This window comes from Astyanax mexicanus, chromosome 21 (genome assembly GCF_023375975.1).
Source record: "Astyanax mexicanus isolate ESR-SI-001 chromosome 21, AstMex3_surface, whole genome shotgun sequence".
NCBI classification, from domain to species: Eukaryota; Metazoa; Chordata; class Actinopteri; order Characiformes; family Acestrorhamphidae; genus Astyanax; species Astyanax mexicanus.
The window spans coordinates 14,726,750-14,744,966 of record NC_064428.1 but is presented as its reverse complement, the minus strand read 5'-3'; the positions used below and the strand labels follow the sequence as shown (position 1 = coordinate 14,744,966).

Below are 18,217 nucleotides of genomic sequence, written 5' to 3'. Positions count from 1 at the left end.
CCGGCATTGTGTCGCTCCATGAAGCCGGTGCCAAAATGACATGCTAATTTCAGATTCTTTCATATCAAGAAATTGTTTTTTTGGTCCTGTATATTTCCTCTTCCCGAAAAATATTAGAAATACCAAAATCATATTTTTTCAGTGCCAAAATAACAGTGACGGGTACAGCCCGATCATGCCGAGCCGGAGACAGAGCGAAACAGCACAAGGTGGAACATTTCACGCATGAAGCGCTACGCTCCCTGTAATCAAGGTTAGACCTGCTAATGTCAGTTTTGTAACAGAAAATTGCACAAAGTTTCAAGAAATACTGAAAGGGAAAATGAATTTTGTGGATATCAGGGTTGGTATGTTGGGTACAAGGCTGGATATCAAAAGTAGGCCTGTCAGAAATCTACTACTAATTTTTTTGACAGTATTTTGTCCTTGAATATCTAGAATGTTTTATAATAAGTCACTACTTGCCCTTGATATATTGATAATTTAATAATTACATAATAATGCAGTTACATGTACAGTAACTTTTAAATATGAAGAATATTAAGGCTTCAAAGTATATGTAATTTCTTGCCACTGATTATTGATCATTTTAGTATCATAATAATGCCAATAGATGCTACTTTTGAAGAGTAATGAACCTTTAAGAATATTGAATAATCATTAAGAATATTCAGACATCAAAATTGGAATGAAACTGAAATATATGTAATATTTGGCACATCATATACAATAAGTCAAACCAAACAGTTAATTGTCCGAGTGTCTGAATATTCTTAGAGATAAAAAGTTCCTGCATTATTATGCCACTAAATTATCAATATATTACTGGTAAGAAATTGTCTCACCTTGATTATAGGGAGTGGAGCACCTCATTATGCAAAAGGGGCGGGTCTTCTGAATAAGCAGGCAAGTCTGACCCCGCCCATGGTCTCTAATTTGCATACTCTGGTTGATTACAGGTAGCGTAGCCTCTCATTATGCGAAAGGGGCGTGTTTTCTAAATAAGCAGGTAAGTCTTGTCCCGCCTCTGCTCTCCAATTTGCATATTCTGGTTGAGTACAGGGAGCGTAGCACCTCATTATGCAAAAGGGGCGGATCTTTTCCGAATAAACAGGCAAGGCTGGCTCCGCCTCTGGTCTCTAATTTGCATACTCTGCTTGCAAATTTGAGAACATGTCAGATATTTTTGGCTTTGTTTCAGAATTGCGGGCTCGTCCGGGATTTGAACTTGTATTGGCTTGTGTTTGAGGTTTTCTTGAGTTCTTATTATTCTTAGTGCTGATTCATGATAGTAATGTTCTGATACATTTATTTAGAAAATTAATTGATGCCATTGACGATAGGCCAAACAGTGGGTGGCCATAGTTAAGGTCTGCCTTGGCTGTTGAACCATTGAACCGTTGGTTCTGGTCCTGATTAATGTTCATATAGCAGTTCTGCTTTGGTCCAGATCTTCTCAGACTGTAACCATCTGTATCCGTGTTCTGCAGCACTGATTCGGGCCGAGTCATTGGGTATGTGGGCCGGATCAGAGTGTGAGTCAGGAATGGGCCGTGACTCGTTCGCTATCTGGGAGATCTCTGATCCGGCATCTGTGGTTCGTGTTGGAACAACAAGTCTGATCTGTGGAGGCTCCACCTGGCAACCCAGAGGACTTAAAGAGCCAGCATGTATTACCGTATTTTAGATAGATAGATAGATAGATAGATAGATAGATAGATAGATAGATAGATAGATAGATAGATAGATAGATAGATAGAAAGAAACTTTACTGATCCCAAAGGAAATGTATCAGCCTGTAGCAGTTACACAACACAGTAGAAGCAAACAACAATAGCGGGAGTACAGTAAGAGAGCACAGCAAGAAATATAACTCTAAACTATATGATTCCAAAGAAGAATATATACATAAATATATAAATACAAAAGCTAATCATCCGTAGATATGAGGTAGTGCAGTAATACAGAATAAATTAAATTATGTATAAAAGATAGCAGATATGTCACATCTATGTCACATCAGTCACTTTCGTAATCAATGTCATTGCACTTTACTCTGTTAATTATTTAATTATTTATGACAATTAGCAACATCTACTGCACTGCTCCGTCAAGATAGATCCTTACCTTGTATAGTTAGTTTTTTTTTTTTATAGCCTTATATATTTTCTATTCTTCTGTGTTTTGATTTGTCTGAGTATGTTTCTTATTGTATTGTGTTGTTGCTGCTGGATGCCTAAATTTCCTTCGGGATAAATAAAGTATCTATCTATCTATCTATCTATCTATCTATCTATCTATCTATCTATCTATCTATCTATCTATCTATCTATCTATCTATCTATCTATCTATCCATCCATCTATCTAGATATGACATATACTAAACATAAAACCTGTGCATTGTATTGTATTGCATTTAAGTTAAGTAATAGTGTTGTGTCCAGAAGTGTGAATATACAGGATGTACCATGAAGTGTCCATAGTGTCCAGGAGTGCACATGTACAGAATATACAGTAAAATGCCAATAGAGTCCCAGGGTGTAGATGTACATGTTACGGAGTGTGATTATTGAATAGATTAAAATAAAAGATAAAAATAGATAATAATACGCACTATAAAGTGCACCAGTTTATAAGGTGCATTTTAAGCAACAATAGTAAGGGACAGGGGTGTCGTCTTTTCCCCTTCTAATTCAGCAAGTAAACAAAATGCAAACTGCAATTCTTAAAAAAATTATTTTCTTTAAAAGTCAAACGAGTGCTGGATGTTAATCTAGACAGAAAACTAAGGCTAAGCTGCTAATTTTCTCCAAAAGAGGTTAACAATGAGGCTTATATATGGATAATAAGATAACTAATATTTGCTAACAACATTTTTTTTTACAACTGCTAGCAAGTAGTAGGAGTGGCCTTTTTTATTTAATCATTTTAACATTTAGATATCGTGGGTCCAGGTAGGTGGTGGCTACTGCTATTGTCTTGCTACAAATGTCCTGAAATGGCACTGTATTGCACTGCTGCATGTTACCCACATGTCATTGTTCCTTTTCATTGTTCCGTTTTATGAAAGGTCTTGTTTTAAGAAACCACCTTTACAAGTTTTATGGAGTTTAAGCTAACGTGTAAGCCCGTTAGCATGTTAGCTTGTTAGTGTATATTGGGTAGCATATAATACCACAAATTTCCTGCATCACATAAGAGCAGCTTCTTCCAGAAACATCTACATCTATTTGTTCATTTACATCCTACAAACCAGGAGAGTTGGAACTACATAAAGAAAATTTTCAGTTTCAGTGAAATTTATGGAATAAATGCAGTGAGTGTTTGAGATGTGTTTGAGGTTAAGTGATCCAGAGTAGTGCTGGCCAACAATTTACATACATGCTGTTCTTTAATACATATTGTTCCTTTCAAATATTGGTGTTAGATTACACCTTTTATCACTGTTTTCTCAAGTCTCGGGGAGTCCATGCTGAGTTGGCTAACAGCATGTTAGCGTGTTAGCGCATATTGGGTGTAATAACTCAAATCGCTCATATCGCTTAAGGCCGACTTCTTCCAGGAACGCAATGCGAGGCGGGAAAGCTGCTTCCAGATTTATGAAGCGTTAAGAGGGGAGAAAAGGCATGAATTAGACCTTTCCCAGGATAAGAGTTCGGGGTGGAATTTGTTCATTTACATCCTTCACACCGAGCGACTCGGAACCACATGAAGAAAAATGTTTCTGTGAAATATATTTAATGACCTATTTTTTTTCTGAGAGCCAGACAGATCTGCAGGCCAAGGCGGCAATACAGAGAGAAAACCTCGCCACAGAAATCAGACTGATAAATATATAAAATACACGTTCTCTCCCCGCCGGAGAAATTATATATTTACCATACTGTGTGTTACGTTAGGTAATTTTAACGGGAAGGAGAGAAGGAGGCTAAACAGGGAACCTGAGAGAGAGAGGGAATATAAATATATAAATAAATAAATATATACATATATAAATAAGCCCAAATTGCTATTCTGCATTGAACGCCGCTCTCTAACTGCTCAGGTCCTGGGAGGTTAATTAATATGCGCACTGTATAGACCGGTGTTTAGTTTTCAAATGAGAGAAAAACACAAAGGCAGGAGTGGAGGGGGCGGAGCTTAACCTGCAGGTGAGAGAGGGAGAGAGAGAGAGAGTGTCTGAGGGAGAGAAAGAGAGACAGACTGAGAGTGAGAGAGGCAGAGAGAGAGTGTATGACAGAAAGAGAGAGAGACTGAGGGAGAGAGAAAGAACGAAAGAGAGAGAGAGACAGAGCGCGAAAGAGGTAGAGGTAGAGAGACTGAGAGAGGTAGAGAGAGAGAGTGTGTCTGAGGGAGAGAGAGAGAGAGAGAGAGAGAAACTGACGGTGAGAGAGATAGGGAGAGAGAATGAGTAAAGGAAAGAGAGTTAGATAGAAAGAGAGACGGGAGAGGTATACTATTCTAAATAATCAAATTATTCTAATTATTATTATTGTTACTATCGTTACTATTATTGTTATTATTACTATTGTTATTAATGCTGTTATTGATTTTATTACTATTGTTATATTGTTCTTATTAATATTGTTAGTATTGTTCTTATTACTATTGTTAGTATTGTTCTTATTACTATTGTTAGTATTTTTCTCATTAATATTATTAGTATTGTTCTCATTAATATTGTTAGTATTGTTCTCATTAATATTGTTAGTATTGTTCTTAATTACTATTATTATTGTTCTTATTACTATTGTTATTATTGTTGCTATTATTGTCATTGTTTTTTATTGTTGTTTCTGTTATATATTTTCCGTGATGTTCAGTTTTTGACATTTTCGAGTTTTAGCAACATTGTTCTCAAAATAGTCAAACTTATAAGGCAAACTTGAATTGAATTGAGGCTGAGGGCGAGAGAGGTAGAGAGAAAGAGAGAAACTGATGGTGAGAGAGAGGAGTAAAGGTGGAGGGGGAGAGATAGAGAAGGAAAGAGACTGGGGGCAAGAGAGGTAGACTATACTAACTAATCTAATCATTCCTTCTTATTATTGTTGTTACTTTTACTATAGTGACTATTATTGTTATAATTGCCATTGTTTCTTTTTAGTGATGTCTTACTATATAATCAGTTTTTGACATTTGTGTACTTTAGCACCATTGTTTTCAAAACAGACATATATATATATATATATATGTATGTATATATATATATATATATATATATATATATATATATATATATATATATACATACATATATATGTAAACTAATAAAGCCAAGTTGAATTGAATTCATAGAAAGAGAGAGGGAGAGATAAGAGAGAGAGAGAGAGAGAGAGAGAGAGAGAGAGAGAGAGAGAGAGAGAGATAGACAGAGAGAGAGGTAGAGAAATGGAAACGCCTGGAGCTGGACAACAGCTGGACTAATGGATCAATACCAGGATCCGTGTCACATCAGGGCACTTAGACAGAGTCATATTTCATCCTGCACAAACACACACACACCAACACACACCTATACACACACTAATACACACCTACACACACCAATATACACACTGATACACACCTACACACACTGATACACACCTGCTCTGGAGGCAGAGAAATCTGAATGTCTGTGTTTTTGTGTTTTTAGTGTTTTGAATGGACGGAACTCAGTTCTGTTGATAGAGCGGAACAAACCCGGAGTCAAGCGCCCATCTGTCTCTGTCCCGCCGTAATAAACTCACCGCGAAGATCAGAGGTGTTCCACTCTGATGCTCTAATGGTGAGCAGAACATTAGTGCAGAGTGCTTTGGGCCAGACCATGATTGTGCAGGGTTGCTCCATATATACTATATATATATATTTATATATGTATAGACGCTCATCGTCAAAAAAAAGTAGGTGCACCCAGAAGAAATCAACTGACAGAAAGGAAACTAAAATATAGCCCTATATTAGTTGTTATTATTGTCAGTGTGTCTTTGCTATCGTAATGACGGGAAAAGTACACCCTGCATGTCTCAAACTCTTTCAGAACTTAATTATTTATAAATATCCTATTGTGTATGCAATGCACACCACACAATAGAAGGCTTTAATATACTATGATAAAATCTCCTGTATATAAAATGTAATCTAATTAACCAAATGATTTAATTCACTTTAATTGAAGCCCGTTTTTAACATTATAATGTTATACTTTACACACCATATATAAAAAGTGATCTAAATCACATACAATATTTTAAAATTAGCTTATTTTACTTGCTACCGTACCCTTATGTCTGGCTTGCTGTTTTTTTTTTTTTGTTTTTTTTTTTTTTTTTCCAGTGCAGTGGGCGGGGCTTAGCTCCTGTTTCATTGGGTTTTCTAAACGTTGTAAACTTTTTCATTGGCTGGTTAACGGTCTATTTTGATGGACAATAGGTCTCGATTACTGTTATGTGACAAATGGTGGACGCAGAGTCTGAAAGGGTTAATTAATTGCGGGTGTGGTTAATTTTGGGCATAACGTGAAATAAACCAATCACAGTGTCTCTCGCTCAACATTCCCATTAAGAGCCGGATGAGCTCTGACTTTGGCAGATTGCTATTTTATTGCTATAATGTCTGGAGAATTTTGAAATCTAAAAATTATGCCTAGATGACATCATGCTACACATATTAAAGTATAACTAAACCTCCCCTCCCCTTGGGTAATGTATGGGTTTAGGGGCGGGGCAGGAGTGAAAGCTGATTGTGAAGGTTCACCAGTGTTTCATGTTTTTTCTCCATTAGTGAATAATAGTGAATCACTGTGGTTCTCTGGAGTTCCAAAGCTTTAGAAATGACTTTAAAATATTTTTCAGACTGATAGATGATCAATTATTTCTCATTCTTTCTCATTTGTTCCTGAATTTTCTTTGGATATTGGCATGACATCTAGCTTTTGAGTGTGTCTTGATCAACCTCGCTTTGTCAAATTCTATTTAAGTGATTTCTTGATTGAGGACTTGATTGATTAAGTTATCTTTTAACTGGAGGGGGTTACTAAACCCCCCTTGGGTGATGTATGGGTTTAGGGGCGGGGCAGGAGGGAAAGCTGATTGGGCTGAGCATTGAGCCTCTGATAGCAGTGAGAGGCAGATAAATGGACGTCATTGATTATTGATTGACTGATTTGCATAATATAAGATAAGATAAAATAAGATAAGATAAAATAATCCTTTATTAATCCCACAATGGAGAAAATTGCCATTTTACAGCAGCACAGAGGAAAGCACAGAGATCAAGTCAGGAAAATATATAAACCAATAATAATAAAACTATGTATACAAAAAATGCAAAAAAAATAATTAAGTAAAAAATGCTTAAATCTAGTGCAGGTAAAATACGGTCAGAGGAGATTATGGATTAAAATGATACAGAGGCAGAAATTACCACAATAAAAGCATTTTTAAAGGTCAGGATATGTTTATATCATTTTATGCAAGACTTTTATATTTCATTACTTTAAAGGAACACACTTCAGCTTTTAATGCAAAATATATGGTTTAGGGTTTAGTGCGTCTTTTAGAATCTTCAGTGACTTTAATGTCTTATATTGTGTAAGTGCTTTGAAAAGCTTCATATCACACATCATCCAGCCAATCACGGAGCTTGCTGAGGTTTCTGTGGGCGAGTGCAGTAACTGCAGCAGACTGATTGCGCTGAGAATAATGCAGGTCGGACCATAATGATATCAGGGTATTGGATTGTCAGTGTGTTTCTAATATATAGTCCGCTTCATCTCCGCTGCAGAACATTGCATTAGAATTTTAATGCGCCGCTCCATATTGTACGGGGTGATGAGACTATTGAGCTGCTGCGGTAATTCCTGCGCTAAACGCTGCCGTTCTGCAGTCGAGCGATAATTAGCAAATAAGTTCTTCAGTCAGGAGTGATGCAGACTTTACCAGTGTAACGTGTTCCTCACCGTCTCTGTGTTTATACATTTTGTTGCTTATTTATATATATATATATATATATATATATATATAAGTCAATCCTTTCTTTTAGTAAACTTTACTTCATTTATTTTTACTGAATCAATCCTTTCTTTTAGTAAAGATGCAGAGCTTTTAGACCTCAAATAATGCAAAGAAAACAAGTTCATATTCATAAATTAGTTTTAAGAATTCAGAAATCAATATTTGATGGAATAATCCTGATGTTTTTTTATCACAGTTTTTTTCATGCATCTTGGCATCATGTTCTCCTCCACCAGTCTTACACACTGCTTTTGGGTGACCTTATTCCTCTCCTGGCACAAAAATCAAGAAGATTAGCTGAGTTTGATGGCTTGTGACCAACTTACATCTTACATGATCACATACATTCAGAAGTTCTTCAATGGGGTTCAGGTCAAGTGACCTATAAAAAGAATGGCAAATGGCAGCTGGGGTGAAGTGCTTGGAAAGAACAGTTCAAAACAATAATGGTTTTCACTGTGGTTCTCTGAAGTAGAAATAGTTTTTTTTTCCTTTTCCAGACTGATTATTTCTCATTTGTTTGTTTTTTCATTTTTATTTTTTTTGGGATATTGGTATGATGTCTAAATTTCGAGTATCTTTTGGTATACTTTGCTTTTTTTCAGGCTGGTTCTAATTTACATGATTCATTGAATGAGAATAAGTTAAGTTATGTTTTTTAACTGAGGTTTGGAGGTTTTTAGATTTTTTTCTTGCTTAATAATAAAAACCTGCATTTAAAAACGACTTTTTGTGTTAAAATTCGTTTAATGATGTGAAACATTTAAGAGACAAACATGCAAAAAATTCAAGAAATCATTTATTCACTATTTAATCACTATGTATTCACTTTTAGTCACAACCTACCATAATCATATCTGCTGTGACCTTATCTTAGCTGCACTAGAAGTATATATATTTTTATAGTATTTTTATATATTTTTATTTATTTTTCTGTAATATTTTGTATATATAGACTTTGCATTTGTTTATATATTTGGTACCACTTTAAAATAAGACTACATTTATAAAGGGTTTATAAATGGTTTACAATTAGTTTATTAATAGTTAGTAATTAGGTTGTAAATTCTTAAAATTAAAAATAATTAATAATCAGTTATAACACATGCATAGAAAGGGCAACACTGACCTGTTGTTTGCCAAATAGTGAACCCACAGCCATCTATATTGTTGCCCTTTCTACATATGTTTTATAACTGAGTATTGATGACTTTTAAGGCATTTACAACCTAATTAGTAACCATTAATGAACTAATTATAAACCTTTTGTAAACCCTTCATAAAGGTAGTCTTATTTTAAAGTGGTACCACATATTTTCCTCTGTCCTTTGCTGCTGTAACATTGCAAATTGCCTTATTTTGAGATTAATAAAGGAGTGTACACACACACACTCATACGGTGTGTGTTCTGAACTGTACTGTATGCGGGTTGATGTAGCGGCGGGTTGTCATGTGGCGCCGCTGAGCGAATGAAGCTGTAAAAAGTGACACACAGCTTCCCCTCAATCACTCCAGCTCTCCCTATAGAGCTCTAACACTCCACTTTCATCCATCACTCCTCCCTCCATCCTCCCTCCATCCCTCTGTCCTCCACCCTCCCGCGTTCCTGGAAGCACGCCGCTCCCCCCAAATCCGTGATTCATGCCCTGCTGCCTCCGTGACGCAGTGGAGGGGCTGAACGTGTTCTAGCGCTGCAGACCGGCCGCTTCTCTTCCTGATTACTCACTATATAAAACACACTGCTGCTGCTGCTGGAGTGCACCAGGACTCAGGAAGTGGGTGTATAAATTATATACATGGATGTATATATATATAGCGTACGCTAGATATTTTTATAGATAAATATATATAACTGATTTAGCTCACTCAGGTTTGCACTATTTTAAACAAGAACTGCACGTCTACAATAAACAGTTTACAGTGTTCTTGCACTGCAGACAAAACTACTGCTATTCCAGATATTCCAAATTGTCCTGATGCCTCCGACACTCCTGATGTTCCTGATGCTCCCGAAACTTTTGATGCGCCATCATCTTCTGCTACTCCTGACACTCGTCATGCTCCCACCCATCCTTATGCTTCCAAAACTCCTGATGCTTATGACTATCCCGATGCTACCGGCATTTTTGATGATCCCGACACTCCGGACACTCCCGACATTCCTGATGCCCCCAACACTCCTGATACTTCCGACATTCCTGATGCTTCCAGCACTTCTGATGCTCCTGCTACTCCTGACCCTTCCGACATTCCTGATGCTCCGGACACTCCTAATATCTCCGACCCTCCTAATGCTCCCGACACTCCTGATGCTCCCGATTTTCCTAAAGCTTCCAACAATTCTGATGCTCCCGACACTTTTGATAACTCCGACATTCCTGATGCTTCCGACACTCCTGATGCTCCCTACCCTCCTGATGCTCCCAATGTATCTGATGCTTCCAACAATTCTGATGCTCCTGACACTTCTGATAACTCCAACAATCCTGATGCTTCCGACACTCCTGATGCCCCTGCCACTCCTGATGCTTTTGACATTCCTGATGCTCCTGCCGCTCCTGATACTTCTGACATTCCTAATGCTCCCGAGACTTCTGATACTTCTGACACTCCTGATGCTCCCTACCCTCCTGATGCTCCCTACCCTCCTGATGCTCCCAATATACCTGATGCTCCCAATATACCTGATGCTTCCAACAATTCTGATGCTCCTGACACTTCTGATAACTCCGACATTCCTAATGCTCCCGACACTCCTGAAACTCCTTATGCTCCTGATGCTCCCTACCCTCCTGATGCTCCCAATATACCTGATGCTTCCAACAATTCTGATGCTCCTGACACTTCTGATAACTCCGACATTCCTAATGCTCCCGACACTCCTGAAACTCCTTATGCTCCCGACACTCCTGATACTCCTTATGCTCCCGACACTCCTGATACTTCTGACATTTCTGATACTCCTGCCACTCCTGATACTATTGACATTCCTAATGCTCCCGACACTTCTGACATTCTTGATGCTTCCGACGCTCCTGATGTTCCAATCCATCCTGCTAATCCTGACGCTCCAGCTATTTCTGATGCTCCCGACACTCCTGATGCTCCTGACACTCCTGATGCTCCTGACACTCCTGATGCTCCCGAAACTCCTGATGCTTCCGACACTCTTGCTACTCCTGGCGCTTCTGCCACTCCACGTTCCCACCTATACTGATGCTCCCAATACTCCTGCCACTCCTGATGCTCCCAGTACTGCCTGTGCTCCTGCCACTCCTGCCAGTGCCGCTAGATTTAAACCAGCAGCATCGATCCCATCTAACCATCAGCACACAGATCACTCCTACACACCACTCTGAGAGGAAATATTTTATAAAACAGGAGGACAAGAGCCATGGAGTGTGTGTGTGTGTGTGTGTCTGTGTGTGTGTGTAGAGTGTGTGTGTGTGTGTGTGAATGTGTGTGTGTGTGTGTGTGTGTACACTTATGAGTCAGCAGTAGGAAAGGGCAGAGGGAGGTTTCTTCATCGTGAGCCAAGAGAAGGACGCTGGATGAGTCGAGTGGAGCTCAGATTAACCTCCACCAACCTCCCAAACCCTCCACAGCACCTAGCAACCACTCCATTACATTACCACAGCAACCACCTAACAACTCCACAGCAGCCACCACAAAGCAACACAAAAACAAAAACAACCAGCTGAGATATTACAGCAATCACCTAGCAACTCCACAGCAACCTCCTAAGAATTCCACAGCAACCACTTAGCAACAGCATAACTCCTGTCTAGTGACCACTAGCAACATTACCATAACCAGGTGGGACATTACAGCAATCACCATATGACTACACAGCGACCACCTAGCGACTCCACATCAACCACTTAGCAACCACTAGCAACATTACCACACCCAGCTGAGATACCACAGCAACTGCCTATCAACTCCATAAGAACCACCAAGCAATACAAAAATACATATTTAGCAACTACTAGCAACATTACCACAACCAGCTGGGATATTACAACAGTCACTTAGCAACCACTTAGCAACATTAACACAACAGATGAGATACCACAGCAACCACTATATGACTACAAAGTGTACACTTAGCAACTCCACATCAACCACTAAGCAACCTAAAAATATATCTCTAGCAGCTGAGATACCACAACAACTACCTAACAACTCCATAAAAACCACCAAGCAATACAAGAACACAAGTTTACCCACCACTTGTAACATTACCACAACCAGCTAGTAGCATCTATCAACTAACAACAACTTAACACACTCTAGCAATATTAACAGAACCATCTAATGATACCATAGCAACCATCAAGCAGCACTGGGGCAACTACCTGGTAATCAACTAGCAACCCCAGAGCAACAGCCAGCAAAGCTGCCCTTATGAGCAAGTATTATCAGCCTAGCAACTGTCTCCAATCTGATGCTACTGTTTTAGCAATTGATAATGCTAATGTTCTTCAATCTATGTTGTTCTAGATATCAGAAACCACACAATCCACCTCCACACAGTCTGAGGAGAGTGTGTGATGAATTAGGCATGCATTAGCAGTTAGCATCATGCTAATTGGCGTACACAAGCCTCCACTGATCGTTAGCCGCGTTAGCCACCTAATGCCGATGTAAAATTAACAAATCAAACCTCCAGCTCTGAACAGCCACTGACTGAGCGCTGTGATCGGAGTAAGAGGTGCATGATGGGTAATTAATTATTTATCGGACGTCTTCTTTGCATTTAGGAGGTCGGGCGCTAATCTGCATGCGGACGTGTCGGGTGTGATTAGTAGTGCGAGGGTTATCTCCCCGGAGACAAACTCACACCGGAGAGTTCTAATTACCTCACTGATAATTACACAACCCCTTATTTACAGGTGTGTACGATGAGAACCATAAAGACTCTATATCAGGGTCTACTGTTTACCGCCGTATATAAAGTGACAGCGACAGCAGAAGCTCATCCTCACTGCAGAGGAGCTATGAAGCTCTGCTGAGGATATACTGTATATATATATATATATATATATATTTTTTTTTTTTTAAGACAGTATATGCTGTTGTTAAATAATAAAAAAAAATCTGAAACGAGTGGCTTTGGTATTGCTAAGTGATTGCTATTGAATTGGTTGAGGTGGTTGCTATGGTGTTGCTAAGCAGTTACTATGATATTCCAACTGGTGTTTCTATGGTGTCCCCGCTATCATTACATTGTTGATAAGTGGTTGATAGGCTATTCAATCTGGTTGTTATGGTGTTCCTATGATGTTGCTATATGGCTGCACTGGTATACTAGGTGGTTGCTATGGTGTTGCTAAGGGGTCGCTATGATATTCCAACTGGTGTTTCTACTTTGCTATGGTTTGCTATGGTATTCCAGGTATTGTTACAGTTTTAATAAGTGGTTGTTATGCTGTTTAATCTGGTTGTTATGGTATTTTTAAGGGATTAACATAGAATGGTTGCTATGCAGGTGGTTGCTATGGTGTTGTGTGATATTCCAATCCGATTGCTATGGTATCCCAGGTATTGTTACAGTGTTGACAAGTGGTTGTTCTATACAAACTGGTTGTTGCGGTGTTGCTATGGTTTTGCTCTGTGACTGCAATGGTGGTTGCTATGGTGTTGCTAAGCAGGTGTGAGGTGGATGCTAAGGTGTTACTAAGTGGTTGCCATGGGGATGCTATGGTTCGAATATTTACATATGCAAATATTTACATAATCTCAAAGACTTATTTTGTAAACAGACCAAGTCTCACTGTCTCAACACATGAATGGCATGTAATATGTGTGTTTAAACTAAAAATATTTAAATTTCAGGAATTTTAATATTTTGTGTATCCTAAATTATTTGAGTAATATTATATAAATTAAGTAATTGTAATTAGGTAATATTGTATGCAGAATTTAAGTAAAGTTTACTAAAAGAAAGGATTGATTCAGTAAAAATAAATGAAGTAAAGTTTAATAAAAGAAAGGATTGATTCAGTAAAAATACATAAAGTAAAGTTTACTAAAAGAAAGGATTGATTCAGCAAAAATAAATGAAGTAAAGTTTAATAAAAGAAAGGATTGATTCAGTAAAAATAAATGAAGTAAAGTTTACTAAAAGAAAGGATTGACTGAAGACATTTAAGTCTTGAAACCGAGTTGAAGTTACTTACAAAATAAGTGAACGTTACTTCATTTATTTTTACTGAATCAATCCTTTCTTTTAGTAAACTTTACTTCATTTCTGCATACAATATTACCTAATTACAATTACTTACTTTATACAATATTACTCAAATAATTTAGGATACATAGTATATATTATTAAATTCATTCAACATCATTCAAATAATTTTTGTTTCAGTGTGGAGATCAGAGGAGCAGTGTTTAGATGTTTAGATGTTGGTGAGGACGGTACTGTACCTGTCCGTGACTGAAGGTCAAGTGGTGGAGTAAAGTGGTGCTCCATTCTGTTTAATTTGTGTTGTGTATCTAAAAGCACGGATACGGAGGCTGACGTCAGTGACACGGTGACACACACACACACTCACGGGCTGATTTAAGGTACACACGGCCGCGACGCTCCTCCGGCAAGTGTTTTTGATCTCTGCCACAAAACACATGACGATGGCGGCGGCTGGTTTACGTTCTTTACGCTCCGGATGGATGAACTGCGGAGGCTTATGTTCTCACGCCGCGCCGGGTTTATATAAACCCTCCGGAATTTATTCAGCTGAGTTTCATTACTGCAACAAATCAGTCCACGCCGTCGCATACCTGCACCAAACCCACTTAATGAGGAAACAAGCTCTCCACAAAATACTCCCAACCATAAACAACGAAGACAGACACAAAGAAGTTCCGAAAAACTAAGAAATCACTTAAAAACAATGAGTTTCTTTGATTTTATCTAATTAAAAAAACTCAGAAATATAATCAAGAGGAAGATGGATGATCACAAGCCATCAAACCACCAAACTGAACTGCTTGAACTGGTTGCTTTTGCACCAGGAGTGAAGCAGCATAAAGTTATCCAAAAGCAGTGTGTAAGACTGGTGGAGGAGGAGAACATACATGATGCCAAGATGCATGTTGATGCAACTGTGATAAAAAAAGGGTTATTCCACCAAATATTTTATGATTTCTGAACCCTTAAAACTACTTTATGAATGTGAACTTATTGTTTCCTTTGCATTATTTGAGATCTGAAAGCTCTGCATCTTTTTTTTTCTCGTTATTTCAGTCATTTCGTTTTTTGCCATTTTCCGTAAATAAATGCTCTAAATGACTTAAATATTTTTATTTGGAATATGGGAGAAATGTTGTCTGTAGTTTATAGAATAAAACAACAATGTTCATTTTACACAAACATAAACCTATAAATAGCAAAATCAGAGAAACTGATTAAAAAATGTAATTTCTTCTATTTTTCATTCGTTTTAAAATGTCTAGTTGTGTCTCTAGTATGAATGAATGTCATGCTTTTATGCTTTTTGTGAAAAAAAAAAGTGCTCTGGTGATCCGGTATAACACTGCTTTAGTCCGGTGGAGGAGTGGAGGGCGGTGAAAAACTATACAATTTCAGCTCTTGCTCATGAATATTCATACATGCAAACATAATATCGCCTCTGATTGGCTAACAGCACTGCGACACCAGGAGGCTGTGAGACAAACAACAGTTAGAAACGTTTTAAAATAAACACATTTTTACACTAATAACTAAAAGTCTTTACAATGTCATATGTCAACATGTGTAATAATGAGTAATAATAAGTGCAGTTCATCCACTGACCTAGTCTTAGAGTCTCTGTAAAACACCAAATCCACTGGAGATCCTATTTTAACCTATAGTTGCTTACACACAGAGGTGGGTAGTCCAGGTCCAGAAACTATTTTTTTTTTTTAACTAGTGTAAACAGAACTTTTCTAAACTGTTTTTACACCTAACTATCTCAATTGAACTTGGCTGGTGTTGTCCCTCCATAGACTAATTCTAAACATTTGTTTCTTAGCTCTTAATTACTGGGTATATAAAGTATGTAAACACTGATGTGTTATTCGCACAAATAACACAGGAATGAACTGCATGCTGTTCCTAGCGCTGTTAGCTCCTATCTGACGAGACGGCGTCGCTGCCCAGCTTCAGCTCTGCCTGTGGGTCCCGTGCCGAGATGGGCGGGGCCATGAATACTAAATGACGGGTTGATGTAGACGCGGTGCTTTTCCTGATCGACTCGTTTTGTTTTTCTGAATATTTTTTTTTACTAACTGCTGCAGAACAATAAGGAAGAGGAAGAGTTTCAACATGTGCAGCATCATAAACAGCTCAGAATTTAGAGAGACCTACTGTGTTTCAGAATACAAAAAAACAAGAGGATTTTAGCAGAAGGGGCTCTTTAATAGAAAAGTAAGATTAGACTTTTCCAAAAAAAGAAAAAAAAAATACTTGTACTGTATAAAGAAGTCAGCCCAGTTGTGGAACAGCGTTCTTTGGACAGGTGAGACTAAGACAGACCTGTGCTGAAATAATAGTCAGAAAAAAGTATGGAGAAGCTTTAAAACTTCTCAACACAAAGCTCATTACATTCTCTGTAAAACATGGTGGTGGTAGTATGATGGCATATGAATGCATGGCTTCCATACTCATTCTAGTGTGAACCATGTGGATGGTCTATTTCTTCCATCATAAAAATCTGGAATAGTGATTTTTCACATAGTCTCAATTTTTTAAGTTCAGACTTAAAACATACTTGTTTAAGTTTAGCTTTTAGTTTTTAATGTGTTCCTTAAATAAAAGCAGCAGATCCAGACGATTCTATTCAATCATCTTTTTCACACATTTTTTACAAACTGGAGATCATCTGCTCATCTTTACTGATGAAAGTCTCGGAAAGTCTTCTGTGGATTTTGGTTTTGTATAAAATTGTGATTAATATGGAACAGTTTGAGTGTTTCTGATCCATAAGTGCATTATTAGCCCCTCCCACTGCGAGAGCTATAAAGAGCCCGGTACGTTATCTACGTAGCCACTCAACCCCGATACGTGACCTCGTATCTGACGCGAGAGCGAGGGTCTGAGAGCAGTCCTGCAAATAGACCCTTATCAGAGAGAGAGAGGCCAATTACGCTCTCTCGTTCACGGATGACATTTGCAGCAATTTCGCAAATTCCTCCAATTCCTCTACTCCAATCCTGGTGAGGGTAAAGCACTATTAACTCACCGCTAAGAGCTGCAGAATGGACATCAGATTGGTGTTCTGAGTCGGACGCTACTTTCAGAACCGCCGAAGGAATTGTTTCAGAGTGCGCTCTTCCATCAGTTCTGCCTGAGTGTGCAACACCACCCTGCCCCTTCCCCCCAAATCCCACATCGACTCCTCCACCAGGTCCTCCGCCAACTCTTCTATCGGCTCTTCCACCAACTTCTCCTCTGGCTCCTCCGACAACTCCTTTGCAAATTCCTAAATCAGCTCCTCCATCAACTCCTTCATCAGCTCCTCCATCAGCTCCTTAATCAGCTCCTCCATCAACTCCTTCATCAGCTCCTCCATCAACTCCTTCATCGGCTCCTCCATCAGCTTTTTCATCAGCTCCTCCATCAACTCCTTCATCAGCTCCTCCATCAACTCCTTCATCGGCTCCTCCATCAGCTTTTTCATCAGCTCCTCCATCAACGTCTTCATCAGCTCCTCCATCAACTCCTAAATCAGCTCCTCCATCAACTCCTTCATCAGCTCCTCCATCAACTCCTCAATCGGCTCCTCAATCAACTCCTTCATCAGCTTCTCCATCAACTCCTTCATCGGCTCCTTCATCAACTCCTTCATCGGTTCTTCCATCAACTCCTCCACTGGCATCTCTACCAAACTTCTCCTTCGACTACTTCCTTAACTCCTCTGCCAACTATTCAGACGATTCCTCCACCAACTTCTTCAACAAATTCTCCAACAACTCCTACATTGGCTCCACCACCAACTCCTCTGCTGACTCCTCCATCAGCTCCTCCATCAGCTCCACCCCAGATTCCTCCATGAACTCCTACATTGGTTCCTTAGCCAACTCCCTCTTCAGTTCCTTCATCGCTTCCTCCAACAACTCCATTGCCAGCTCCTCCGTTGGCCCCTCTACCAACTCCTTCCTCAATTCCACCACCAACTCCTCCATTGATTACTTCATCAACTCCTCCAACGGCTTCTCCATCAAATCCTCTGCA

At 38.7% G+C, this 18,217-nt stretch overlaps 1 protein-coding gene across 1 annotated transcript; it reads left to right on the top strand.

Annotated features, from left to right (window-relative positions):
• The first annotated feature begins 225 nt into the window (after positions 1-225).
• LOC125785596 (dentin sialophosphoprotein-like) lies at positions 226-11,212 on the top strand. Its single transcript, XM_049469473.1, has 3 exons — positions 226-253; positions 1,491-1,670; positions 9,933-11,212. Exons 1-3 carry the CDS (start codon positions 226-228, stop codon positions 11,210-11,212), a joined length of 1,488 nt encoding a protein of 495 aa, XP_049325430.1.
• Positions 11,213-18,217: the final 7,005 nt, after the last annotated feature.